This window comes from Megachile rotundata, chromosome 14, assembly GCF_050947335.1.
Source record: "Megachile rotundata isolate GNS110a chromosome 14, iyMegRotu1, whole genome shotgun sequence".
Taxonomy (NCBI): Eukaryota; Metazoa; Arthropoda; class Insecta; order Hymenoptera; family Megachilidae; genus Megachile; species Megachile rotundata.
Genome location: NC_134996.1, coordinates 10,889,316 through 10,916,621, shown reverse-complemented (window position 1 = coordinate 10,916,621; position 27,306 = coordinate 10,889,316). Strand labels below are relative to the sequence as shown.

The 27,306-nt window shown below is 35.7% G+C and overlaps 1 protein-coding gene across 3 annotated transcripts in view; it reads right to left on the bottom strand.

The window, feature by feature from the left end:
• Window positions 1-11,573: 11,573 nt before the first annotated feature.
• Window positions 11,574-27,306, bottom strand: part of Con (leucine rich repeat protein connectin) — a 418,506-nt gene continuing 402,773 nt past the window's right edge. For all 3 annotated transcript variants that reach the window (XM_076539501.1, XM_076539500.1, XM_003700071.3), the window contains 3 exons: window positions 19,705-19,890; window positions 16,751-16,875; window positions 11,574-13,665 (listed from right to left, as the gene is read on the bottom strand). In XM_076539501.1, the coding sequence (XP_076395616.1) occupies window positions 13,417-13,665; window positions 16,751-16,875; window positions 19,705-19,890 (560 nt within the window). In that variant the 3' untranslated portion in view covers window positions 11,574-13,416. The remainder of the gene's footprint in view (window positions 13,666-16,750; window positions 16,876-19,704; window positions 19,891-27,306) is intronic.

The following is a 27,306-nucleotide window of genomic DNA, read 5'->3' as shown; positions in this document are numbered from 1 at the left end:
CACCTAACCTAAAAATTGAAAATTATACCTGACAACTCCTAAAATAATCCTTAATATAACCCTTAAAATACAATAACTAAAATTACAATAACCCCTAAAATAACTTAAAATAAAATAAAATGATATGAGATAAAATAAATTGAAAATTTCAACTAACCTAAAAATTGAAAATTGTACCTGACAACCCTTAAAATAACCCTTGCAATAACCCTTAAAATAACCCTCGCAATAACCCTTAAAATAACTCTTGCGATAACCCTTGCAATAACCCATAAAATAACCTAAAATAAAATAAAACGACAGAAAAATAAAATAAACCGAAAGTTTCAGAATTCGAAAGAGAAAGATTCAGCCCCGTTCGAAAGCACTATCGCATCCCAGTAAATATATCGACCATCAGGTAGAATAATTTTACAAGCCCCAAAATGCCAGCTAGTTTTCCCCGCCATAAAACAGACGATCTCCGGAGGATCGATTCGTAAATTCGCGAGATGGCTGGCCCCGTAATCGAAGATATTTATTATATTTATGAGCTACTTACAGGAACACATTTACCGAGAGAGCTTACCGTGTCTTTTCGAAAAGAGCCTCGGATAGAGCTGAACCACTCTGTGATAATTTATGCCGTCACATCAGCGACTTCTCCTGCTTCAAATTCTCCTTCAACTAGTCTTACATCCTCGAAGAATCTTCCAAAATAAAATGGACGAGTTACTCAACTTTTTCTTCGCTAACTTATAACGAGACTTCTTCCTCGAAAAAAGAGAATTCGCGTTCTCGCGCCAGGAATTATTTAACGTTATGCAAAAGTTTCTGTCTTTATGGCAATATTCTTTATTAACCTGGACCTGGGTCGATTCCGACCCAAATTAGATACTTCAATTTTTAAACGAAAAATTCTCACGGATTTTATGAAATTGGTAAAAATTATCGAGGACATTGATTCATAATTGAAAGAGTTTAATATTTCATTCCTTGAATTAAAATATTCTCACGTGTACAGACATAATTACATAATTCATATATTTCATAATTATAAATATATTTATTAGGTAATAAAATGATAGAAATAATTGAAACTTGTATTAAAATTGTTAAAAAATAAAATTCCATCTGTTATTTATTTTTAAACAAGTATCCAAACGAGGAAGAAGAAAAGAAATTAATAGTATTTACGAAGGTTTAACAGACACCGACTCACCATTCGTGTGATAGAAATTGCAGCTCATCGGTTAAGGGTTGATACAAAGGGGGTGAAAAAAGATAGCGAAGAAAGGTGCAGACACTATCGAAGATACCCGAGGACGAGAACGAATCACAATTGAGTTTTTCTCGAGGAGGTTCGCAAAGATTGATGGTTTTAGTGTCGCAAAGAGTCGTCAGACTGTTTCCTCGAAGACGAACGAAACGAAACTCCGAGCAAACAGTCGTTCAATGCCGACAGATGACACGCGATCGATTTGCATTGGGACACGAATCGATGGGAATCGTGTCCGAGATTATCCACGACTAAAAAGTTGCTGCATAAACTACTTCACTCTGTTTTAATTAAATTATTTAACGATTTGTTACAAAATTTATAATTAATCACAATATCAACAAATATTGTGATAAAAAATATAAAAATGTACAATGTATGTAGAACTTGCATAGTGCATTAAAACAATAAATTATTAAATTAATTAACAAATATAAAAAAATATAGAGGTTATGCATATGTTCATATATTTGCAAAAATAATAATAAAAAAATATTACAAACATTCACTATTTATTTTGTCTAACTATGATTTGTTCCACTTGACTTGTTCCACTATGATTACTACAACTTGTTAACTTATGCCTTAACTATAATTACTAAAAGTTTATATTGTCATAAAATTTGCATATTTAAAAAATAAGTTTTGCAATTATTATCGAACAGTTTGACGAAACAGTGTAAATATTATGCTCGACAATTGATCTAAACGTTAAATTCATTCTCCAAGCAGAATGTCGGACATTTCAAGGTAGTCCAACGACGCTAAATAGAAAAACTAAGAGGCGCTAAATGCACGCAAATCGTTTTAAAATTAGACGCGTGGCGTCACAAGATGAATCGAGTAATTAAATCAAGATTACACTGGAAATTAGTAGACCGCTATTTTTTACAGGAGAAATTTATTGAAAGCGTAAATGAATTTTAATTAAAACGGAATGTTGTTTCCTGGCGTTCATTTTACTGACGGGTTCTTGGAAACTTTGCGAAAATTTCATTCGCGCCTACGAACTTTATTAAACTTCGAATGTTTGTGCTTTATGAAGTCACTGGGAACTTTATTTTTCTTGGAATCTTCTGATTTTGTAGATGGGTCGTAAGGATAGAAATGAAAGAGATGGGAATTTTTATTGGGACTTTGGTAGGTTAGGATTTTGGGTTTTGGGGAATTTAGGGAATTTAGGGAATTTGGGGAATTTTGGGAATTTGGAGAATTTGGTGAATTTGGAGAATTTGGAGAATTTGGAGAATTTGGGGATTTTTAGATTTTGGGAATTTGGGGATTTGGGGATTTAGGGATTTGAGAATTACAAAATTTGAGAAATTGGGGATTGAGAGATTTGGGAATTTGAGAATTACAAAATTTGAGGAATTGGGGATTTAGGGATTTGGGAATTTGACAATTTGGAAATTTGAGAAATTGGGGATTTAGGGATTTGGGAATTCGAGAATTACAAAATTTGAGGAATTGGGATTTAGGGATTTGGGAATTTGACAATTTGGAAATTTGAGAAATTGGGGATTTAGGGATTTGGGAATTTGACAATTTGGAAATTTGAGAAATTGGGGATTTAGGGATTTGGGAATTTGACAATTTAGAAATTTGAGAAATTGGGGATTTAGGGATTTGGGAATTTGACAATTTGGAAATTTGAGAAATTGGGGATTTAGGGATTTGGGAATTTGACAATTTGGAAATTTGAAAAATTGGGGATTTAGGGATTTGGGAATTTGAGAATTACAAAATTTGAGGAATTGGGATTTAGGGATTTGGGAATTTGAGAATTACAAAATTTGAGGAATTAGGGATTTAGGGATTTGAGAATTTGAGAATTTGGAAATTTAAGAATTTAGAAATTTAAAAAATTGGGGTTTCAGGAATTTGGAATTTGAGAATTTGGGAATTTGGGAGATTGGGAAATTGGGAGTTTAGGAATTTGATACTTTTGCAACTTAAGGATCTGAAAATTCAAGAATTTAGTATCTCAGAATTTCCGTAATAGGAATTTTAGAATTTTCAAGTTTTACAATAAAAATTATGCTTTGAAATTGAATTTCCAACAAAGTTTCATAACTCACTAAAGTGAACTATCATTAATAACGTCAGTAACCAGTAAATTCCCCGTCGTTCGGGCTTCCGCGCTCTAGCACCGCCCCCTTCCACGACCGCGCACGAAGACTCACGAAAGCTGCCGAAGTATCGCGACTTCTCTCGTCGCGCGGGCGACTCTTCAGCATAGTATAGCGTTTACTGTACCTAACACTTAAGTACAACTGTACTTAACACTCCATATTTTAACCTTCACAACGTAAACCTTATAATAAAATAAAATTTTGTATCATAAAGTAAAAAATGGATGAGGACATCGGTAATTGAAAAGACCAATAATAAAAGTCCTTTGACACATCTCCGTTTCCTCGACGATTTATTTATTTATTCTTTAGATCTTACAAAAGAACATATAATACATATTACGGCTTGACAGTGAATCCATAAGTAGTACAATATCCAAAAACCTTAGAACATATCGGTTAGCGCACTCACGCTCGTTACCTTAACTTAATCGTTCAGATTCTAGAAAAAATGGTAAAAATCCTCAAAAACGTCGATAGACACGTGTCAATAGTGTTTGCTTACGCACCTATCACGTTGTATAATACAATACGATATATAATCACGATTCGACGTTTCTTGCGAACAATGATGTCGGCGAAACGAGGGAAAGAAAATGAACCGTAATGCAAGAATGAAAAATGGCGTAAAAAGGAACTGTGTCCTCAAAAACAATTTTCCGAGATTTCCTTTTGCATCGGACACGTTCCTTTGCTCGATTGGCTCGATCCGTTCTTAAAGACAACTGTGATCAAATGGCGGACCATGAATCTGTTAATGAGCATCCTAACGACTAACACCGAACTTTCCTTATCTTTGGTACCTACGAGCTTAATATTTCTTTTTTTATTCTCAGAGGATGTTGTGTGTGTGTCAGTGTGTGTATGTATGTTTCTATGTTCGAGTGTGCGAGAGAGAGACAGACAGACTTTATTAGTAATAGAGAGTTGTACTTAAGCCTAGCTTATATTATCCTATTATGGGAGAATCAAAAAACTCGGAACACGTCTCTAGAACACGTTAACCTCCAATTTTATGAGAACGCTCTACGCACGTGAAACATCTTGGGAAACGTGGACCACCGTGCTTTGCTGCTTTTAACACTTTGACTGCCATAAAACCATCACCTCACTTATATCAAATTTACATTCAAAATAATTTCGTAAAATTATTTCATAAAATAACATTTCATAAAATAACATTCGTTACATAAAATGACATTCATTACATAAAATCAAATTTTTATATTATACAAGTAAGTGATGTACAGACAAGACTGTAAGAAAAATTTCTAACCTTTTGTTTATCGGAAATTTATTGACAACATCGAAACTTGTAAAAGGTTTAAATAATTATAATACTTTTGTTCGAGTCTATACTGTGACATAATAAATAAATATTTAGAAGTTTTCTAATAAATAAATGTTTAGAATTTTTCTAATAAATAAGTCATTTAAAAGTTTTCTAGTAAATAAGTCATTTAAAAGTTTTCTAATAAGTAAGTCATTTAAAAGATTTCTAATGAACAAGTATTTAGAAGTTTTCTAATAAATAAATGTTTAGAATTTTTCTAATAAATAAGTCATTTAAAAGTTTTCTAATAAGTAAGTCATTTAAAAGATTTCTAATGAACAAGTATTTAGAAGTTTTCTAATAAATAAATGTTTAGAATTTTTCTAATAAATAAGTCATTTAAAAGTTTTCTAATAAGTAAGTCATTTGAAAGATTTCTAATGAACAAGTATTTAGAAGTTTTCTAATAAATAAATGTTTAGAATTTTTCCAATAAATAAGTCATTTAAAAGATTTCTAATAAGTAAGTCATTTGAAAGATTTTTAATGAATAAGTCATTTAAAAGTTTTCTAATAAATAAATGTTTAAGAGAAACAGTTCTTACAGTCTTTTTACTTGGTACATTATTTAATACAGTAAATGATTTCGAAGTTTCAGCGGACCATAAGGTAGGTGTCCGTAACAGAAGGTTTAACGAGGTAAAGAAGAGAATTGAAAGGTGGGAATTAGGATAATGGTGTGCAGGGTGATCGTTATTACAACGTGCGGCCATTACAACGTTCTACGTACGGCCATTTTCATTGCGGCAGTCAAGGTGTTACGAAATAACGTGGCGCACGCGGTAACCCCGTATAATTCTATTTATTCTCTCTCTTCCTTTTGTTTTATCTCTCTCTCATTTTATATATATTTATATCTACCCTTTCTTTTCTCTTCTTTTGTCTCCCTTTGTACGCGTGCGTGCGTCTCGATTGACAACAGACGTCGTGCCACAAAATGCCATTTTGCAGGACGCTTTGGATAAAACAATCACGATGATGAGAGGTTAGAATTTAATCGATGGAAACGACACTAGAATCGACAATGTTGCGACAAATCTTTTTGGAGATTTAAGAAATTTATAGTAAGGTTACAAGAGATTTAAAACATTTATAATAAGATTACAAAGTGAGGTTAATTTTATAATAAAATATAATTCTTGTTATTTGTAACCTGTTAGAGGTTATGTCTTTAATAATTAATAAAATTTGATTTTTTCAAAAAGGTTTCAGTAATATTTTTTATAAGCATTCCACAAATCTCTCATTACACTCGAGACCTCTCAATGCTAATTTAATTTTGCTACTTAACAAAGAACTTTGGAGTTGCTGCATTTATTCATGGCTTCAATTAGGATTACTATGTACGATGCACTCGATAACTGAATACAATTTTTAATTAAAACCGTCATTATCCTCGAATCGGATGCAAATATGCCAATTTGAATCACTTGATTCTTAAAGTTCTGCATAACGTTGAAATACGATCTTAATCGTGTTCTCAAAAGGTTGTGCAATTCTGGTGTCGTCTCATGTTCACACTATTTAACATTGGCGAGATATAATTAGAATAGAAAAGATTTTTGCGGTATTCGTTGGATCAGCTTGCTCACTTGCTCTTCTTCAAACGATTAACCCTTTGTGATCAAAAAGTTGTACTAAATATTTCAGTTTTAAGTTTTATTTCACTTGAAGTTCACATTTATTTTCGCTAGGCAAGGTTAGTGAAATTTAAATAGTTTCTACCACTTCAAAATTTGTTGTTACTGAAAATGATAATTATTATTTAAAATGATATTATTTGACATTTAAGAATGTTGGGTTAACATTCTAAGAATGTGACTTCAGACTTCAGTCTTCAGACGTCAGACTTCAGATATATTTGACATTGTACTGAACATTGTACTCAAATGATTCATTAACCTAACCTAACCTTATCTTGTCAGATAACACCAGAAAATATCTGTAATATTAAAAAATACCTATAAAGATCTAATATTTCAGTTGAGTCAAATTTCCGACCAAAAAGGGTAAACGTCGAACTACGAATCTCCATCAACATTAAACCCCGTCTCCGGCCACGTCATTTTGCAGTCCGACCATTCATATACTATATATCGCGATACTCTATATATTATGATAACGCATATACTATGACAAACAATCTCAACATTATCGATAATTTTTTTTTAATCCTTTAGCTATTCTGTCCTCTGTAGATCGCGCTGGGGCAAGCGATACTCCACGTTATCAATCGGTCGTCCACCATTATCAGGGACCAAATACAACTGTTTTAGATTACCGTTCGTTCGTTTCACGTTACGATAAAAGCGACGCGGGGAACCATTTTGAACAACAGCAAAATTCCTCAAGTTCGTGGTCCATCGATCTCACACAGGGTTGCTAAATTAATTAGAAGGCAATCGAACTTAGGCGTGATTATACTTGGTCGTAACTTTGTGCCTCTCGTGCGAACAGCTCTGGATGGTACATTTTTGCAAGATGTACTGTTGCAAGGTTCATGGACTGGGAGGAATTTACAATATATCCAATTAATTTCTTAAGCAATTTGGGAATTTAGGAGCTAAGGAGAGTTTTGGGAGTTCAGGTGAATAAGGCAGGACCTAGGAAAGCTTAGATGTAGGAGTTTAGGGGACAGCTTAGAGTCAAAGTGGTGCGCAGAGTTTAGGGTCCGAGAGGAGAATGTGGTCTAGGGGGAGCCTAGAGACTAGAAGGACCCTAAGGACTAGAGAGAGTCGAAAGAGGAGGTCCTGGCCCAGGTGTACCTCAGGTACTCAGAGGTCTAAGGTCTAGGGGAGTCTAGGGACTCCAGGTGTCTGGCCACCGAGGGAGTCCCAGAGAAAATATAGGACTTAGAGGCAATTAGGGGTCTGGGAGAAATTAATAGAAAACCTGAGGCAAGTTTAAGGATCAAAGGGTCAGAGCAGTGATCAAAGGATCAAAGATGCTAGGGTCCAGAACATATGGGGTCAAACATGTGGAGTCTAGATCGAACATGTGGAGTCTAGGTTGAACCTAGACTGCTCTGGGAGAAATTAATAGGAAACCTAAGGCAAGTTTAAGGATCAAAAGAAGTCAAATGCTAGAAAGGGTCCAGAACTAGGTTGAGCCTAGACTTAGAGGGAATCTCAAAACCATTTTCAATTTTAACCCAGAGTATAATGAACCGATTCTCTTACTATAGTTAAAGAGATCAACAGAACCGAGCTGTTAGCACGAGACTGTCAGCACCGCAATGTACATTAGCCTCAAAATCCTCCTATCTAACGACTACGAATAATAAGTTAACACCTAGGGGATGGCACAAAAAATGAACGAAGCGAAACTCACGATAATTCAGCAGAAGAAGAAACGCTCGTCTATGATACAAAAGCAACGACGATATCATCGTGAGGCATCGATTCCTCGAGCACGCAGCTCTTTTATCGTCTCGTTTTACACCTCGTCCGGCTCGTACGGCGTAGAAGACCGTACGAGGATTCTGTTCAGGGCGACGAGCTCGCTCTCGATTGTCTGACGTTCAATTAGGCGTCGCAATTAACGCTCGCTGAAGGAGCCTCGACGGAGACGAAGGGACGACGTTAACACACGGAGGGAACGACGAATGAATTCGACGCCTAGAATTCGTTAATTTATTCATTGTATGTATATGCCGCGGAAAATTGCCGACGGACGAGCGGATGAGATCCGGAAAGATTCGGAAAATCGTCGTAGACCGCGAGAATAATGGAAATCGCTTTTCATTCGTTTTAGAGAACGTAAGATTTATTTCAGGTTTCAAATTGTAAGTCTGGCGTTTAATATCTGAACACATGTTTGAGTAAGTTTGATGAAGTTTGTGCGCCTTTTTGTTAAATAACTCTTTTTTAATAAAAATAAGATGGAAGGATGACAAGATATCTGTTTCAGAGATTTTTTATGGGTCATGGTTTGTACAAACATATGAAAACAGTCTTTCAGGTTTGAACAAATGATGTGGTGGTGATCACAAAATGATTTTGTGGTGGTTCCTCAATTGTCATAAACCCTTCGCAAACTCTCTACAGTTTATAGCAGTTTGTACAAACATATTTGAACATAGCATCAAGTTTGAGGAAGTAAAGAATACTTGTCTGTACAAACATGTCTGACTGACTAGTCAAACTTGACTAGTTTGAAGAAGTTTGTGTGCTCCATTTAAAAAAACATCTCCATGCATCAAAAGTGATGAGACATGTTTGAAATTGTTCCTCAACTTGAAAGGTTTAATAGAATTTTATAGTTTGTTGCTGTTTGTGCAAACTGGGGTGTAGTCTTCAAGTTTGAAGAGGTTTGAAGAAGTGTACTGAATGATTCTTCAATTCTGCAACATTTCCTATAAGTTCTTTATAATTTGTGCACAATTTGCAAACATATTTGATGACATTCTGCAGACTTGAATATATTTGAACAAGTTTGAAGAGGTTTGAAGAAGTGCACTGAATGATTCTTCAATCCTGGAACACTTCCTATAAGTTCTTTACAATTTGAGTACAAGTTACAAACATATTTGATGACATTCTGCAGACTTGAATATATTTGAACAAGTTTGAAGAGGTTTGAAGAAGTGTACTGAATGATTCTTCAATCCCGGAACGCTTCCTATAAGTTCTTTACAATTTGTGCACAATTTGCAAACATATTTGATGACATTCTGCAGACTTGAAGATATTTGAACAAGTTTGACGAGGTTTGAAGAAGTGTACTGAATGATTCTTCAATCCTGGAACACTTCCTATAAGTTCTTTATAATTTGTGCACAATTTGCAAACATATTTGATGACATTCTGCAGACTTGAATATATTTGAACAAGTTTGAAGAGGTTTGAAGAAATGCACTGACTGATTCTTCAATCCTGGAACACTTCCTATAAGTTCTTTACAATTTGTGCACAATTTTGAAACATATTTGATAACATTCTGCAGACTTGAAGATATTTGAACAAGTTTGAAGAGGTTTGAAGAAATGCACTGACTGATTCTTCAATCCTGGAACACTTCCTATAAGTTCTTTACAATTTGTGCACAATTTGCAAACATATTTGATGACATTTGCAGACTTGAAGATATTTGAACAAGTTTGACAAGGTTTGAAGAAGTGTACTGAGTGATTCTTCAATCCTGGAACCTTCCTATAAGTTCTGTATAGCTTGTGTACAATTTGCAGTCATATTCGATGACATCCTACAAGACTGAAAATGTTTGAAGAAGTTTGAAGAGGTCCATCAAAAGTTTGATAAGGTTTATAAGTTTGAGGAAGAATACATACAACAAAAGTATAAAAGATTGCGCATAAAAGGAAATATTAGTTAAAAATAAAAATACTGAACATTCGAATACGTCAAGAAATTTTCGCAGGACGTTCAATAATTCGTGGTAACGCTGACACTTACGGAACAGGTCGTTCGAGCGTATTGGAGTCGAGTTTTCGAGCTCAGAAAAGTTTTGTGCGTTTCAAAGGCGACAGAGACACGGAATTTCGAGAGTTTCTCGATCTACGACGATCTCAACGCCGATAAAACCGGCGCGATTGCACGGGGAATTGACTAAACGTGGATCGTCCACCGACCAACTTTTCCTTCCGTTCCCATCGTCGAACTCGATTCACGAGTGAAACGAAATTCTCGCGAGAACCGTCACGTTTGGCCTGAAATCGCCATGGCGTCGTGGAAAAACAATCTTATACATATATGTTTGTGTGTGTGTTTACATGTGTGCGAACAAGTTAAGCGACGATGATCTGGGCTCGATCGGAAAAGTCTTCGTATATTGCACCTCAAGTTTAGTTGAGCAGATAACGTAGCCAAGAAAATGTCGTGACATTGATTTATTAACCCTCCTTCGGGTCTATGTGACCCTACTTTCTCAATTTACTAATTCACTTATGTTAGTAAATTTTAATTAACAGACTTAATAATTTTTTGTGATTTGTTGATCTTTTGCTGTATTGGGGTCTATATGACCCCACTCACACTTCTTAATTTATATATTTAACTTTGTATTTGCAACTATTAATTTTGCAACTAATTTCAAGTATGATTTTTGTACGAATAAAAATGTAGTGAACTCTTTTTTATATCGGGGTCTATGTGACCCTTTTACAAGATAATCTATCTCCTGTACTGTTGGAATTCGGTTCATCATTCTTTTCCGTTATTGGAAATGTATTAGAAATAAATTGTTTTAATCCGTGCACCGTTCGGGTCTATGTGACCCGTGTTCCCCCGAATTTATGTAGGCTTTACATTCTATACGTTATCGGAATTGGCTTAATAACTGTTTTATTGTGGAATTTATTGAAAATATATTGGTACGCGGTATTGATTTTGCTCGGGTCTGTGCGACCCATGCATGTTTTTCCGAATTTACGTGTCTTTCTAATTGGAATCTCAACAATTTTTTCATTACGTTGTTATATTAATGTTGGCAACGCGGGTCTGTATGACCCAGTTGCGTATCGATTGATAAATGTGATATGTCTGGATATTTTTGAAACAAACGTTTACTTTTTTAACAAAATTCGATTATCGAATTTGTACAATTTATCGATGATTTTTGTATTGAAATTTCTATATCTTTTTTAAGTTAACGAAGTTTTCATGTCAAAAAATGTAGGTGAAATATTTGTGGAGGAGGGTTAATTAACAATCAATTAATGAAAATTTCGTGATTAATTAGGTTAACTACGATTGTTCTCTCCTGGACACTTATTGTATACGATTAATACTATTAAAATTATGAGTAAAATTGAAAATATTGTAGGCTCGCTAATGTCCCTTTTGATTAGATTATCCTGAATATTTATTATCGTTAATTATTCGAACACGTTAGAAGTACCTCTCTTAATACCATACTCCTTTCACAAACAGGAAGTCAATATACAAACTGTGCGTTAATTACTACAGTCAATAATATAACCAATTACGACATTAATTTTCTACAATGTATGAACACCGTCGATATACAAATGTAACCGAAAGAAGAAAACTTCTTGTTCCAAACACCACGAAGACTTTTTCCCAACGATCACATCAGACAACTCCACGGAATAAAACAGTCGAAAATGTTACAAAACCGTCACTGAAAAGTGCCTGTTAGATAAGCATATCCTATACAACGATATAGAAAGTGAATCAAAAGTGTCTTCTTTCCAGGCGTTTGTGTTTTCACGTGGAATCACGCTCGATATCCAATTCACCGCGTTTCCGACATGTCCTCAGCGATTCACAATCTCGTGATCCTTCCACGACAACAAAAGCACTCGTGGCATCTTGATCGCGAAAAGAAACGATTTATTCGACTCAACGTCGTCTCCGTGAAGCTCGACACTAAACCTAGATTCAATAGCTTCATGATTTATGGTGTTTCTTCAGCTATGCTTTCGTTTCATTAATTACTCGATTTTTCTGGGGACTCGATACGTTGGGAGCGGGAGACTTCGGTAATTTCCTGCGCCGGGGGCTCCTCGTGGCGGGAAATTCAAATTAAGTTAAGCCTTTTCAAACTTTCAGTTACATTTCTTCAATTACTGGTCTTTTTTCTTCAACCGAGGATATATTCTACCTTTGAAGAGTAGTTCAGTGTTACTTATCAATTAATTTTAGCTAACATAGCTCCTCGGTGTAGTCGAAACGTTTCAAGCCACCAGATAAGCCAAGTTTAACGAGTGATCGTTCAAAAGCTTGAAAATCATGAGAGCTCAGTCAGACCAAGAAATATTCCACAAGAGTCCACAGCTTTCGTTTCATTAATTACTCGATTTCTCTGGGGACTCGATACGTTTGGAGCGGGAGACTTCGGTAATTTCCTGCGCCGGGGGCTCCTCGTGGCGGGAAATTCAAATTAAGTTAAGCTTTTTCGAACTTTCAGTTACATTTCTTCAATTACTGGTATTTTTTCTTCAACCGAGGATATATTCTACCTTTGAAGAGTAGTTCAGTGTTACTTATCAATTAATTTTAGCTAACATAGCTCCTCGATATATTCGAAACGTTTCAAGCCACCAGATAAGCCAAGTTTAACGAGTGATTGTTCAAAAGCTTGAAAATCATGAGAGCTCAGTCAGACCAAGAAATATTCCACAAGAGACCACAGCTTTCGTTTCATTAATTACTCGATTTTTCTGGGGACTCGATACGTTTGGAGCGGGAGAGCTCGGTACTTCCCTGCGCCGGGGGCCCCTCGTGGCGGGAAATTCAAATTAAGTTAAGCTTTTTCAAACTTTCAGTCACATTTCGTACATTACTGGTCTTTTTTCTTCAACCGAGGATATATTCTGCCTTTGAAGAGTAGTTCACTGTTACTTATCAATTAATTTCAGCTAACATAGCTCCTCGGTGTAGTCGAAACGTTTCAAGCCACCAGATAAGTCAAGTTTAACGAGTGATCGTTCAAAAGCTTGAAAATCATGAGAGCTCAGTCAGACCAACCAGAAATATTCCACAAGAGTCCACAGCAAGATGGAGACGACGAAGAGACCTTCGAAGTGCGTGCAAGTCACCAGGCAGATCATCGAGTCTGAGGACACACACTTAGCACACACATACACACATCCACACAAACGCACACACACACCAGCGCGATTATATTTCGGGATACCGAGAAACGTCCTCGTCCTCGTCCACGGGCCGTCCTTCTGATCTGTTTCGTGGGTCGTTTGATGAGCAAAGCCGCTTCTACGTGAATAAAACCGACAGCAGAAGAAGCAGGGAACACGCGAGGACGGATAAATCGAGATGAACAGGCTTGGACGTTGAAGAGGACCAGATAGACCCCGATGAACCCACGCGAGCGTTCTCGTGACGACCTGACGGCTGCTCGGACGCCATTAAATCCTCTCTCGAGGGCTCTGGGCACGGTAGCTCTTCCAATTTCAGGTCGAATAAATTCTTCATGTAACCCACCTTTCCCTCTAATATCTGCATCTGAAACGAATTCGTTTACAATATTTTAATTCTTTATCAGTTCTTGTATTGTATTGTTATTGTATTGTCATTGTATTGATTTGACATGATTGGTCTTTGAGGTTAGGTTTGAACAGGCTAGGAACTGTTCACTGGCGACATAATTGTAAAGGTGTAATTAGTAATTAGTTCGAAAGTGCAGGAAACTGTCTAAAGTTATAATTGTTTTAATATTGCAATTTTGTCGAGGTAGTGTACTACAAAATTGCAAATATTTTGAAGTATAAAATTACAAGGTGAGGTGTAAAATTGTAAATGTATTGAAGCAGAAAATTATAAGGTGAGGTATAAAATTGTAAATGTTTTGAAGTGCAAAATTAGAAATGTTTTAAATATGTGTATAATTGAGTGATTTTAATTAAAAGTTTCGAGTACCTACAGCAATTTACAGGTCAATATGCAGTTTGCATAAAATGAGGAAAAAATTCAATTATTTTTATCCAGCACTGTTTCACGTCAATTTAGACAGATTGAAGGTCTAATCTCTCACTTTGTAAAATTTGAACGTGTACAAAAAATGCAGCTTTATATTTTTATTTCGTAATCCCCAAACTCTTTGTGACTGTAAAAAATTCATTACTTAGTGTGCCAAAAAATGCAGTTCCAGTAAAATATCTTTTAGAATTATTTTACCAAAAAATGAAATAGTGAAATAATATCCTGACGAAAGTTTTCTGTAAAAACAAACCGAATAAAAGAAACACAGTTAACAGGAATTAAAGTAACAATACTAATTAAGCTTGTAGCCTTAATTAAAGTAGCAATGTTCATAAAAATCCTATAAAAAAGTTTTCCGTTAATGTTTAACCACTTGGCCATCGAAAAAGCATCGAAATTAATTTCTTCGAGTAAAATAGTCGAGAATAATTCGCCATACGCATTATCCGATCCGATTAACCGACATTCTCCTGTATACGAAATGAACTGCTAGTAATTATCATGGATTTCACGTGCCGATTAAAAGTCCAAAGTTCTGTCGAACGCATTAACGAATCGATTACACTTGTAAAATTACTGAATACAAACCGGTGAAACGCGAAATGAGAGGCTGTTTACGTGACAAACATAATTGAAAGCAAACAAATGGTGAAAATCATTACTGCAGGAAATGTTGACACATTTTTCGGATTTAATTCGATAAGCTAACTCGATCTCCGAAATATTCCATCGTTTTTCAGCTGCAGTTTGTTTAAACAACTTAATATGTTTATGGACATTAATTGAAAAGCAAGGTAAAAACAGATGGAGTTAAAACTTGTTTCAATGAATCGAATTTAAAATTGAATGTTTAACAGTGAAGTGTAAAATTATAGTTTAATTTTTAGTATAAGGTGAAATAAGGTTGTACGATTGTGTTTGTTTAAATCTTAAATACTTTCTTATGACATCGAACAAATTGTGGAAAATTGCGAAAGACAATCGTTCACCAAGCAATCAAGCGAAATCCCCAAAAATCCTTTTAAAATCGTCGAAAATCGATTCCATTCTATCAAACAACGAAACACAATTTTATACACCCACCCCTCCACATCCTGCCCACCCTCTGTTTCTCGGTCGTAAAAAATCATTTTCCATTCGACATGATATCAACATAGAAACAAAACGAAAAAAAAAGTTCCCACAGACAGGATATTTGTTGGGAATCGATTTCGCGGCTGTCAAAACGGAACAAAAAACATTAACTGTATCGGATGAATTATGACGAACAACGGTTTATTTCGATTGCAATCGAGGACAAAGCAAAATGGGGAACAGTCGAGCCGGCTCTTAATTGTACATAAAAATGTACATAAAAATCGAGCTCGGTTAAACAAACTCCCGGATTGTTTTATAACCCGATAAATCTATGCTTGAAAATAAAAAAAAAAACGACGAAATAAACTAGGAGTTGCTTGGAGTAGCGGTTATTCGATTCTCGAAAAATCGTCACGAGTTTCTGGCTTATCTGTATTATCGTCCGACGGCGATTTGAATAAAAAATAGTCGACGCGAAATTCCGTGCACGTCGAACAGCGAGAGAGAACGAAAGGTAGTCGAGTTTCGTGATAAGAAGCTTCGGCGAGATTCATTTTATACACCGTACAGGGTCTCTCGCATTTTTGCTCCTCTTTCTCAAAGGTCTCCCTGCGAAGAATGGAGTACTGCGAGAAATCGAGAGAAACTTCCCAGTTTTAAAGTTTGGTACATGGCGTTTTTGTTGGCTCGAATACTTTTTAATTTCATCGGATTTTTTTTTTATGCTTTATGACGAGCTTTCACACGTTTTGGTCATTGGGGGATGCTGCAATTTTTATTAGGATTTTTTTTATTTTGGGATTTGGTATTTTGGGAATTTTTATTTTCGTAAAGCTCTGTAATTCGAATTTTTTATATTTGATATATTTGGAACTTAGTTATTTCTATTTTTGAAAGCCTATATTTTGGGTGGATATTTTCCATATTTTTGAATTTGGTATTTTGGATATTTTTGTGTTCGAAAGCTCCCATTAATTCGAATTTCCTATTATTTTCTAGTGCTTTTCCGGGTATTTGGGTATTTCACTATTTTGGAAAGCTCTAATAACTCAAATTTTTTACATTTTCAAATTTGAACATTTCGGAAAAGCTCCTTAATTCGAATTTTCAAATTTGAATTCGAATAATTGGTATTTTCATATTTTTATTTTTTAAATTTCCACTCAATTTGAGTTTTCCACAAATTTTTGGATATAATTTTTCGAAATTAGACGTGAAAAAATCTTGCGTCCTCATCGGGATTCGATCCCGGTACCATTAGATTACTAATCACGTACGTTAGACACTACACCAATATACCAATTAACAACATCATCATTTTTTTGTATTTTTCCTCATCAATATCGACATGCAAACTCTCTAACAACAAAATAAATTATTGTAAATAAAATGAACGTCTCAAAATAAAAAATACAAGATTATCGATCGAACCTAATTCGCGAGAAAACTTTAAGAATCCACCGAATCGAATGAAAATTGATTCTGTCCGTTGGGAGAAAGAAAAATATAGAAAAGTAAACGTATATCTTACCTTCAGCTGAAAATCGGAATTCGAGGCGGAATCTTCGTATCCATCTTTACCCTCGTACTCGTCGCCCAAGTAAGCGTCGTCGTCGTCGATGCTACCACCTCTTGAGTTTCCAGCAAGATATTCCTCTGTAACATGGTAGAGCCGAAAATTCGCATAAAATTCGCACAGAGGTGCTGTTCAAAATGCATTTACGGTTGTTGCTTTTTCATTCTAACAAGAGTGAAATATTTCACTTGCAAAATAAGGACGGGCAATTTCTTTTCACCCTCCAACGCGTTATCTTTTCTGTGCATGAACATTGCTGATACACTGCTTTGCAAAATTGGGACTTGGAGATTGGGGAATTTTGGGATGAAGGGATTTGGGGATGGGGGAGTTTGGAGATAGGGGATGTAGGGATTTGGGGAAATAGGGATTTGGGGATATAGGGATTTGGGGAGATAGGGATTTGGGGAGATAGGGATTTGGGGAGATAGGGATTTAGGGAGATAGGGATTTGGGGAGATAGGGATTTGGGGACTTGGGGATTTGGGGACTTGGGGATTTGGGGATTTGGGGATTTGGGGATTTGGGAATTTGGGGATTTGGGAATTTGGGGACTTGGGAATTTGGGGACTTGGGAATTTGGAAATTTAGGAATTTGGGGACCTGGGAATTTGGGGACTGGGGAATTTGGGAACTTGGGAATTTGGGGACTTGGGAATTTGGGAACTTGGGAATTTGGAAATTTAGGAATTTGGGGATTTGGGAATTTGGGGACCTGGGAATTTGGGAACTTGGGAATTTGGGGACTTGGGAATTTGGGGACTTCGGAATTTGGGGACTTGGGAATTTGGGGACTTGGGAATTTGGGGATTTGGGAATTTGGGGACTTGGGAATTTGGGGACTTGGGAATTTGGAAATTTAGGAATTTGGGGACCTGGGAATTTGGGGACTGGGGAATTTGGGGACTTGGGAATTTGGGGACTTGGGAATTTGGAAATTTAGGAATTTGGGGATTTGGGAATTTGGGAACTTGGGAATTTGGGGACTTGGGAATTTGGGGACTTGGGAATTTGGGGACTTGGGAATTTGGAAATTTAGGAATTTGGGGACTTGGGAATTTGGGGACTTGGGAATTTGAGAACTTGGGAATTTGAGAACTTGGGAATTTGAGAACTTGGGAATTTGGGGACTTGGGAATTTGGGGACTTGGGAATTTGGGGACTTGGGAATTTGGAAATATAGGAATTTGGGTATATAGGGATGTGAAGATGTGAGAATTTGGGAATGTGAGAATTTGGAAATATAAGAATATAGAAATGTACAAATTTGAACCCTTAAAATTTTAGAAATATTTCACTTTTTGATTGTAGTCTCATTCTAACATCCCCAAAATTATAAACACCAAACAGACAAAGTCTGTTAGTTTAAATTAACCATATTATTGTAAGTATCATCCAATTAACTGTGCACACACATGTGATGACCAAAGATACAACACATTCAATATTCTCACCGACATCAATTACTTCATGATTTTTTGTTTCCCGATTGTACATACGATTGTTACGGTAAACGGTACACTGATGAAATAAATAAAAACCATGTTTAATGGAGCAGCAATTTATTTTACAATACCACGTTGCAAAAGGTATGCTCCATTTGCGAAAGAATTGTTAAATTTTATATATTGAAATCAAATACTGTATCGCAAATAATGATGCGGAAATATCTGATAAATAAAAGCGGAATAAATGAAATTGTTTCTTCGCTCGAAAAATCTGTGTTTCTGTTTTTTATCTGGGAGATTAAAAATATTGCTGAATAGGGTAAATAATACTTGAACAATTTTATAGTTTTAATACAAAATTGAGTTATTTTATTTTGGGTAGTGGTATAATGTTTGTTTTGGATGTAAAATTTTAAAGGAAATCATTTTCTTAGTTTGGTATTTGGTCATTTGGGGATTTAGGGAGGTGGGAGTTAGGAAGACGAGGATTTAGGAGGCTGGGAGTTAAAGGAACTGGGACTTTAAGAAGGATTGGGATTTTAGGAGGCTGGGAATTTAGAAATTTGGAAGATTAAGTATTTGGGGATTTAGGAAGCTAGGGATTTAGGAAGTTGGGGATTTAGGAAGCTAGGGATTTAGGAAGTTGGGGATTTAGGAAGTTAGGGATTTAGGAAGTTGGGGATTTAGGAAGTTGGGAATTTAGGAAGTTGGGGATTTAGGAAGTTGGGGATTTGAGAAGTTGAATATTTAGGAAGTTGGGTATTTAGGAAGTTAGGGATTTAGGAAGTTGGGATATAGGAAATCAGATTTTAGGAAGTTGGGGACTTAGGGACCCAGGATTTAGGCAGCGGGGATTTAAGAAGTTGAGAATTTAAGGAATCAAAAATATTATAATTCTAAAATTGATTATTTTAGAACTTTAAAAAATCGCAAATATAATAACTTTAAAATCTCAAAAGTTACTTCAAAATTTTGCAAATCCCCTAATTTGAAAGAGTCTGTAATTCATAAAACCATCTAAAAAGCTAGAACCTTACAACAGAAAGTTACGTTAATCCAAACGTCGTCCCACAGCAAACTTAACCTTAATCCAAATCCAAAGACAATTCCCGCGGTCTGGAAACTCCGCCATCATCCCGCTTAATTCATACATCAAAGGATCCTTGAAGAGGATGCACATAGACACAGGCAGTGTCTCGATAGAACAATAGAAAAGAAGTTTCTTAAGGAGTAGCTTCTTATTCTTTCAACAGAATGCGCAAAGTGAAACGTGCAAGCTTTTCGTGCAGCAAGGTTCTTTCAATCCGGTAGGAAAAGCAGAGAGGACCTAGCTCGCAGGTTCCGGCGAATATCGTATTCAAAATGGGGACAACATCAACGATTCCAGGTTGCAAAATCTCGTAATACAATGGAGGAGGGCGTGGGTTGGGGTCGTGTAAGCTTTAGAGGAGAAGAACCAACCGTGATTTCGTGCAGCCTCGAGTGCCTCGTTCCATTCGAGGTCCTCGTTGTTGATCTTCAGCGTTGCGTTATTGCTCTCCAGGAAGCAAGTGAGCTCCTCCAGGGCGTCCCGTAACTTCCTGTTCTTCGTCTCGTTCCTTAGGCCCCAGATCCATGCCAGTTTGCAGTCGCAGATCAGTTTATTGCCTGGAACCAGAAAAACGGGTCCACGTTTAGTTAAGTCGACTCGTGATGTCTTGCAGATAAATCTGGATTATCTGGAGGAGATATGACTTTTTGTTGGGGAAAATACTGAGGGGAAGAGAGGAGAGAGGAAGCATTTGGGGGTCAGATTTAAGGAGTTTTGGGGATTTGGGAAGGTGGGGAATTAGGGAGAGGGGAATTTGGGGCTGTGGCAAGTTGGAAAGCTTGAGATATGGGATCTTGGGATTTGGAGATGGGTTAAGAATTTGGGGATATTGGGATTTGAGGAAATAGGGATTTGGCGATATTGGGATTTGGGGATATTGGGATTTGGGGATATTGGGATTTGGGGATATTGGGATTTGGGGATATTGGGATTTGGGGATATTGGGATTTGGGGATATTGGGATTTGGGGATATTGGGATTTGGGGATATTGGGATTTGGGGATATTGGGATTTGGGGATATTGGGATTTGGGGATATTGGGATTTGGGGATATTGGGATTTGGGGATATTGGGATTTGGGGATATTGGGATTTGGGGATATTGGGATTTGGGGATATTGGGATTTGGGGATATTGGGATTTGGGGATATTGGGATTTGGGGATATTGGGATTTGGGGATATTGGGATTTGGGGATATTGGGATTTGGGGATATTGGGATTTGGGGATATTGGGATTTGGGGATATTGGGATTTGGGGATATTGGGATTTGGGGATATTGGGATTTGGGGATATTGGGATTTGGGGATATTGGGATTTGGGGATATTGGGATTTGGGGATATTGGGATTTGGGGATATTGGGATTTGGGGATATTGGGATTTGGGGATATTGGGATTTGGGGATATTGGGATTTGGGGATATTGGGATTTGGGGATATTGGGATTTGGGGATATTGGGATTTGGGGATATTGGGATTTGGGGATATTGGGATTTGGGGATATTGGGATTTGGGGATATTGGGATTTGGGGATATTGGGATTTGGGGATATTGGGATTTGGGGATATAGGGATTTGAAGATTTGGGAAATTTGGGGAATTTTGGGAATTTTGAGAAATTAGGGAATTTAGGGAACTTGAGGAATTAGTGAATTTTGGGAATCTGAGGAATTGGGGGAATTTGAGGAATTTTGGGAATTTGTGGAATTTTAGGAATTTTAGGAATTATAGGAATTATGGGAATTATTGGAATTTTGGGAATTTTGGACATTTGTGGAACTTAGGGAATTTTTAGAACTTTGAGAACTTTGGGAATTTTGGGAATTTTGGAAATTTGGTAAATTTTTATAATTTTGGGAATTATGGGAATTATGGGAATTTGGAGAATTTAGGGAATTTTGGGAATTTTGGGAATTTTGGAAATTTGGTAAATTTTTATAATTTTGGGAATTATGGGAATTATAGGAATTATAGGAATTATGGGAATTATGGGAATTTGGGGAATTTAGGGAATTTTGGGAATTTTGGGAATTTTGAGAACTTTGAGAACTTTGGGAATTTTTGAAATTTGGGGAATTTTAGGAATTTGGGAAATTTGTGGAATTTGTGGAATTTTGAGAATTTAGGACATTTTAGAAACTTTGAGAACTTTGGGAATTTTGGAAATTTGAATTTGGAGATAAGTTAGGAATTTTGGAATCTAGGTATTTGTTGTAGAAACTTTTGGATTTAGAAATTTAATAATTTAGCAAATTAATTGTATAGAAATCTAGAAATTTCAATATTTAATAATTTGATAATTTGAAAATTTGAAAATTTAGTAATTTTGAAACTTGAACATTTATAAATGCATTAAATAGAATCAAGGTATATTAAACAAGAACCCTAAAAATACAATTTAGTTCATTTCATTTTCACTAAATCCTCCACATTCAACAAAAGAGTACATCCTTATTTTCCACCAAAATTGATTTCCCTCCCAATTTAAATCTCCCTCCATTTCATCAGGGCTTAACACTTTAATCGCAGCAATCACCACCTAAAATACCAAAACCCCTCCCAGCCGCGTTCTAACTCCTTTTCAGATAAAAAGGTAAAAGAGAAAAGTAACCACGTAACTTTTCACGAAATTCCATCGGGTTTTTGCACCTCGTCAGTTCGGTGGTCGGGTACGGGATTTTATTTCGAAACGTTCCGATTCGTTCTAGAGGATTTTCGAGCGTATCCGTCGCCGCAAACCGCTTTCAATCAGCGATATCGTCATGGTGGTTTGACGGGTGGAAGATTTTTGCGCGCGCGAAGGACGTTCGGATCAAAAGGGAAGACAAGGTAAACGGCCAACATTTCCCTTTTTCCGAGCTTGCCGCGAATGCTTTCCCTCGGGCTCTATCGTTTTCATCGGTCCGCCAGCATGGAGGTCATATCGGGAACCGATCATCGATTGTATCGAGATGAAGGTGTACGAATAGTCCTTCTTCTATGGTTCGCTGTGGGAAATGTTACTGCAGCTTTTGGAATTTAACTTACATTAAATTGTCCTCACGGATTTCTGTGAAATTCAGTTTGGAGATGCTGTTATATATAAGTTCAATGCTAATTTAAAGGAACATATATATGGCGCTGTGATCGCCACGCGTTGGAATTGTCACGCACCGTAATTCCACGCGCCGTATTTCCACGCGCCATATTTCAACGCGCTGTGATCGCCACGCGTTGAAATTGTCACGCGCCGTAATTCCACGCATCGTAATTCCACGCGCCGTAATTCCACGCGCCGTAATTCCACGCGCCGTATTTCTACGCGCCATATTTCAACGCACTGTGATCGCCACGCGTTGAAATTACTGCGCGTTGAAATTGTCACGCGCCGTAATTCCACGCGCCGTAATTCCACGTGCCGTAATTCCACGCGCTGTAATTCCACGTGCCGTAATTCCACGCGCTGTAATTCCACGCACCATATTTCGACGCGCTGTGATCGCCACGCGTTGGAATTGTCACGCACCGTAATTCCACGCGCCGTATTTCCACGCGCCGTAATTCCACGCGTCATATTTCAACGCGCGGTGACCGCCACGCGTTGGAGTTACTGCGCGTTGAAATTGTCACGCGCCATATTTCGGCGCGTTGTGATCGCCACGCGTTGGAATTGTCACGCACCCTAATTCCACGCGCCGTATCTCCACGCGCCGTAATTCCACGCGTTGGAATTACTGCGCGTTGAAATTGTCACGCGCCATATTTCAACGCACTGTGATCGCCACGCGTTGAAATTACTGCGCGTTGAAATTGTCACGCGCCGTAATTCCACGTGCCGTAATTCCACGCGCTGTAATTCCACGTACCGTAATTACACGCGCTGTAATTCCACGCACCATATTTCGGCGCGCTGTGATCGCCATGCGTTGGAATTGTCACGCACCCTAATTCCACGCGCCGTATCTCCACGCGCCGTAATTCCACGCGTTGGAATTACTGCGCGTTGAAATTGTCACGCGTCATATTTCGGCGCGCTGTGATCGCCACGCGTTAGAATTGTCACGCACCGTAATTCCACGCATCGTAATTCCACGCGTCATATTTCAACGCGCTGTGACCGCCACGCGTTGGAATTACTGCGCGTTGAAATTGTCACGCGCCGTAATTCCATGCGTCATATTTCAACGCGCTGTGACCGCCACGCGTTAGAATTACTGCGCGTTGAAATTGTCACGCGCCATAATTCCACGCGCCATAATTCTATATATATATATTCCTTTAAATTAGCATTGAATGCATTACTGATTATGTGAGTGTAATTTGTTTATAGCTTGTGTAGTACTTATGTAATGATATACAAATGTAGTTTATTCAAGTGCTATTTCGTAAAGTAGAGTAGCCTAATGGGTAACGTGTTCGACTACAAGTCTTTGTGGTCACACGTTCGAGTCCAGTTTTAATGAAACAGATTTTTTAATTTATTTTTTAATAATTAATTTGAAAAATGTCAGAATGTGATTTATTTTGTCTATGTTCTTTTATAAATATAATACTTTTATTTATTATTGATAAGACAGTTTCATAACAAATATTATTTTATGTACCCACTTTTTTATAGGAATGTAAATGATTTTGTTGATATTAAATCATTTAGTTATTTTAATAAAATACAATCGATTTTATGAAAGTGAAAATATTTAATGATTATAAAAGTTCGAGTGTTATGCAGTTTTTAAAAAATTATTTGGTATAAAGGTTATGTCATGTTTAATCGATTTGGAGAGGATTAAAATTTGATTCCGTGTAAGTATCGATCAGAAAGATATCTCTGCACGCGTACACATTTTCCTTGACGATGTGAAGGAAAATAGGTTCAATTCGGAGAAAACATTTGCGACAGTTCAAAGGAGAAAAAGCACGCTGTGCAACGCTAGTCCTCCTTTTGATCCTTCGTCCTTAGCATCAGGATTTCGCCTCGATATCGTCGATTCGATTGAAAATAGCTTGAACCAGCTCGTAGCAGATCTCGAAAATAGCCGATGAAAGAATTCTATGATGTCGAACGTAATTTATCGACGGCCTTTTATCGGGGAATCAAATAATTCTTGCAAATTTATTGAACGTTCTAATTTGTTACTTTTGTAAATTATAAAATTTTTCACGATTTGTTAAATTTTTAAATTGTTTATTTTCTAAATTTTTATGTTGTTAAATTTATAACTTTTCTATTGGTTAAATTGACAAATGTTTGTACTAAAAATATTTGCAAATTGTTAAATATTAATGTAAACTAAAATTCGTAACCTAAAATATAAGAAACTCAGAGTTCATCAAATACTAACTTAATCTGAAATTCCTAACATAAGCTGACATCTAGAATTTATCAAGTACTAACCTAACCTAAACTTTCTAACCTAAAATATCTAAAATCTAGAAAACATCAAATGCTAATCTAAGAAAAAAATCCTAACCTAAAATATCTAAAATGTAGAAAACATCAAATACTAACCTAACCTAAAATGTCTCAAATCTAGAATTTATCAAGTACTAACCTAACCTAAAATTCCTAACCTAAAATATTTAAAATCTAGAATTCATCAAATTCTAATTTGAGTAAAAATTCCTAACCTGAAATATCTAAAATGTAGAATACATCAAATGCTAACCTAACCTAAAATGTCTCAAATCTAGAATTTATCAAGTACTAATCTAACCTAAAATTCCTAACCTAAAATATTTAAAATCTAGAATTCATCAAATTCTAATCTGAGCCAAAATTCCTAACCTAAAATATCTAAAATGTAGAATACATCGAATACTAACCTAACCTAAAATGTCTCAAATCTAGAATTTATTAAGTACTAACCTAACCTAAAATTCCTAACCTAAAATATTTAAAATCTAGAATTCATCAAATTCTAATCTGAGCCAAAATTCCTAACCTGAAATATCTAAAATGTAGAATACATCAAATGCTAACCTAACCTAAAATGTCTCAAATCTAGAATTTATCAAGTACTAATCTAACCTAAAATTCCTAACCTAAAATATTTAAAATCTAGAATTCATCAAATTCTAATCTGAGCCAAAATTCCTAACCTAAAATATCTAAAATGTAGAATACATCGAATACTAACCTAACCTAAAATATCTCAAATCTAGAATTTATCAAGTACTAACCTAACCTAAAATTCCTAACCTAAACTACTTAAAATCTAGTATTTAGCAAATTCTAATCTGAGCCAAAATTCCTAACCTAAAATATCTAAAAAGTAGAATACATCGAATACTAACCTAACCTAAAATATCTCAAATCTAGAATTTATCAAGTACTAACCTAACCTAAAATTCCTAACCTAAACTACTTAAAATCTAGTATTTAGCAAATTCTAATCTGAGCCAAAATTCCTAACCTAAAATATCTAAAAAGTAGAATACATCAAATGCTAACCTAACCTAACATATCTCAAATCTAGAATTTATCAAGTACTAACCTAACCTAAAATTCCTAACCTAAACTACTTAAAATCTAGAATTTATCAAATACTAACCTCACCCAAAATTCCTAACCTAAAATACCCCAAATTTATAATTTATCAAATACTAACCTAACCCAAATACTAACCTAGCCTAAAACTCCCAACCTAACCTACCCAAAATCTAAAAATGATTACATTTGCCTCTTGAAAATACTTCCACAACATTTTCCATCCACGAAACTCATTTCGCAGCAGGCAAACGAATTATTAATTAAAGCGAATTCAATGTCCGGAAGATGTAAACGATTGACCGATTGCTTCGCCCGAAATGTAAATTTTGGAGCTTAATCGCGCAATATTTAGTCGAAAAATTATTTAGCATCCGATCCATTAAATTTTGCCATTAAAACGTTCACGAAATGTTTCGTGCTTAAACGGCTATCCGGTTTCATTCTAGACTCATTTGTCGTTGCTGAATAAATTCTGATTGCTACGGCGTCCTGCGCCGTCGATAATCGTTGAATGGCGAGACATAATTATGAAATTTTCCAGTAAAACATCGTCTAATATTGAATGGGTACTAATGAAACATTTCGTTTCGCTCTTTTTTGACAATTTCGTTCCCTTTGGATGTAACGAATAATTTAATTTGTAGGGAAGAAGTAGTATAATGATGGATTATACTTATTAATTGATTTGATATTAAAGGAAGTTAATTGATGATTAAAGGAAAATTTTATGGAACTTGTATAAGAATTGATTTACAGTTTAATAATTTAATAGTAAATTGCTAACAATTTTGAAGCAGTTCTGAATATTTGTTGTTGTGCATTATTATTATATTTATTATGCACTGTTTAAGGTAGGAAAATTATGTTGTAGCTTGTGCGGGGTTTATTGAAATTATTGTTAATAATACATTGTTATTATTGCTTAATTAACTTCATATGGGTTGAAATTATTAACTGTGTGTAAACTTGTAATTTTTAAATTATGTACTGACTAGAAATTATGCAAAGTATACATATTTGTAAATTTATATATTGAAAATTTGTGAACAATTTAACATTTGCAAATTTATAGATTTAAAATGTGTAAACATGTATGTTTAAAATTTTCAAAAATATATATTGAGGATGTGTAAACTTGAATATTTAACATTTGCAAATTTATAGATTTAAAATGTGCAAACATGTATGTTTAAAATTTTCAAATTTATATATTGAGAGTGTGCAAACTTGTATATTTAACATTTGCAAATTTATACATTTGAAATGTGCAAACATGTATGTTTAAAATTTTCAAAAATATATATTGAGAATATGCAAACTTGAATATTTAACATTTGCAAATTTATACATTTAAAATATACAAACTTGCATACTTCACATTTGCAAAATACCCTTAAAATATGCAAAATTATAATTAAAATTCAAAAACATCCACAATCAAAATGAACAAACTTGCATATATAAAATATGAAATATAGTACACTGTTCATCAGGTGATTTTACAATC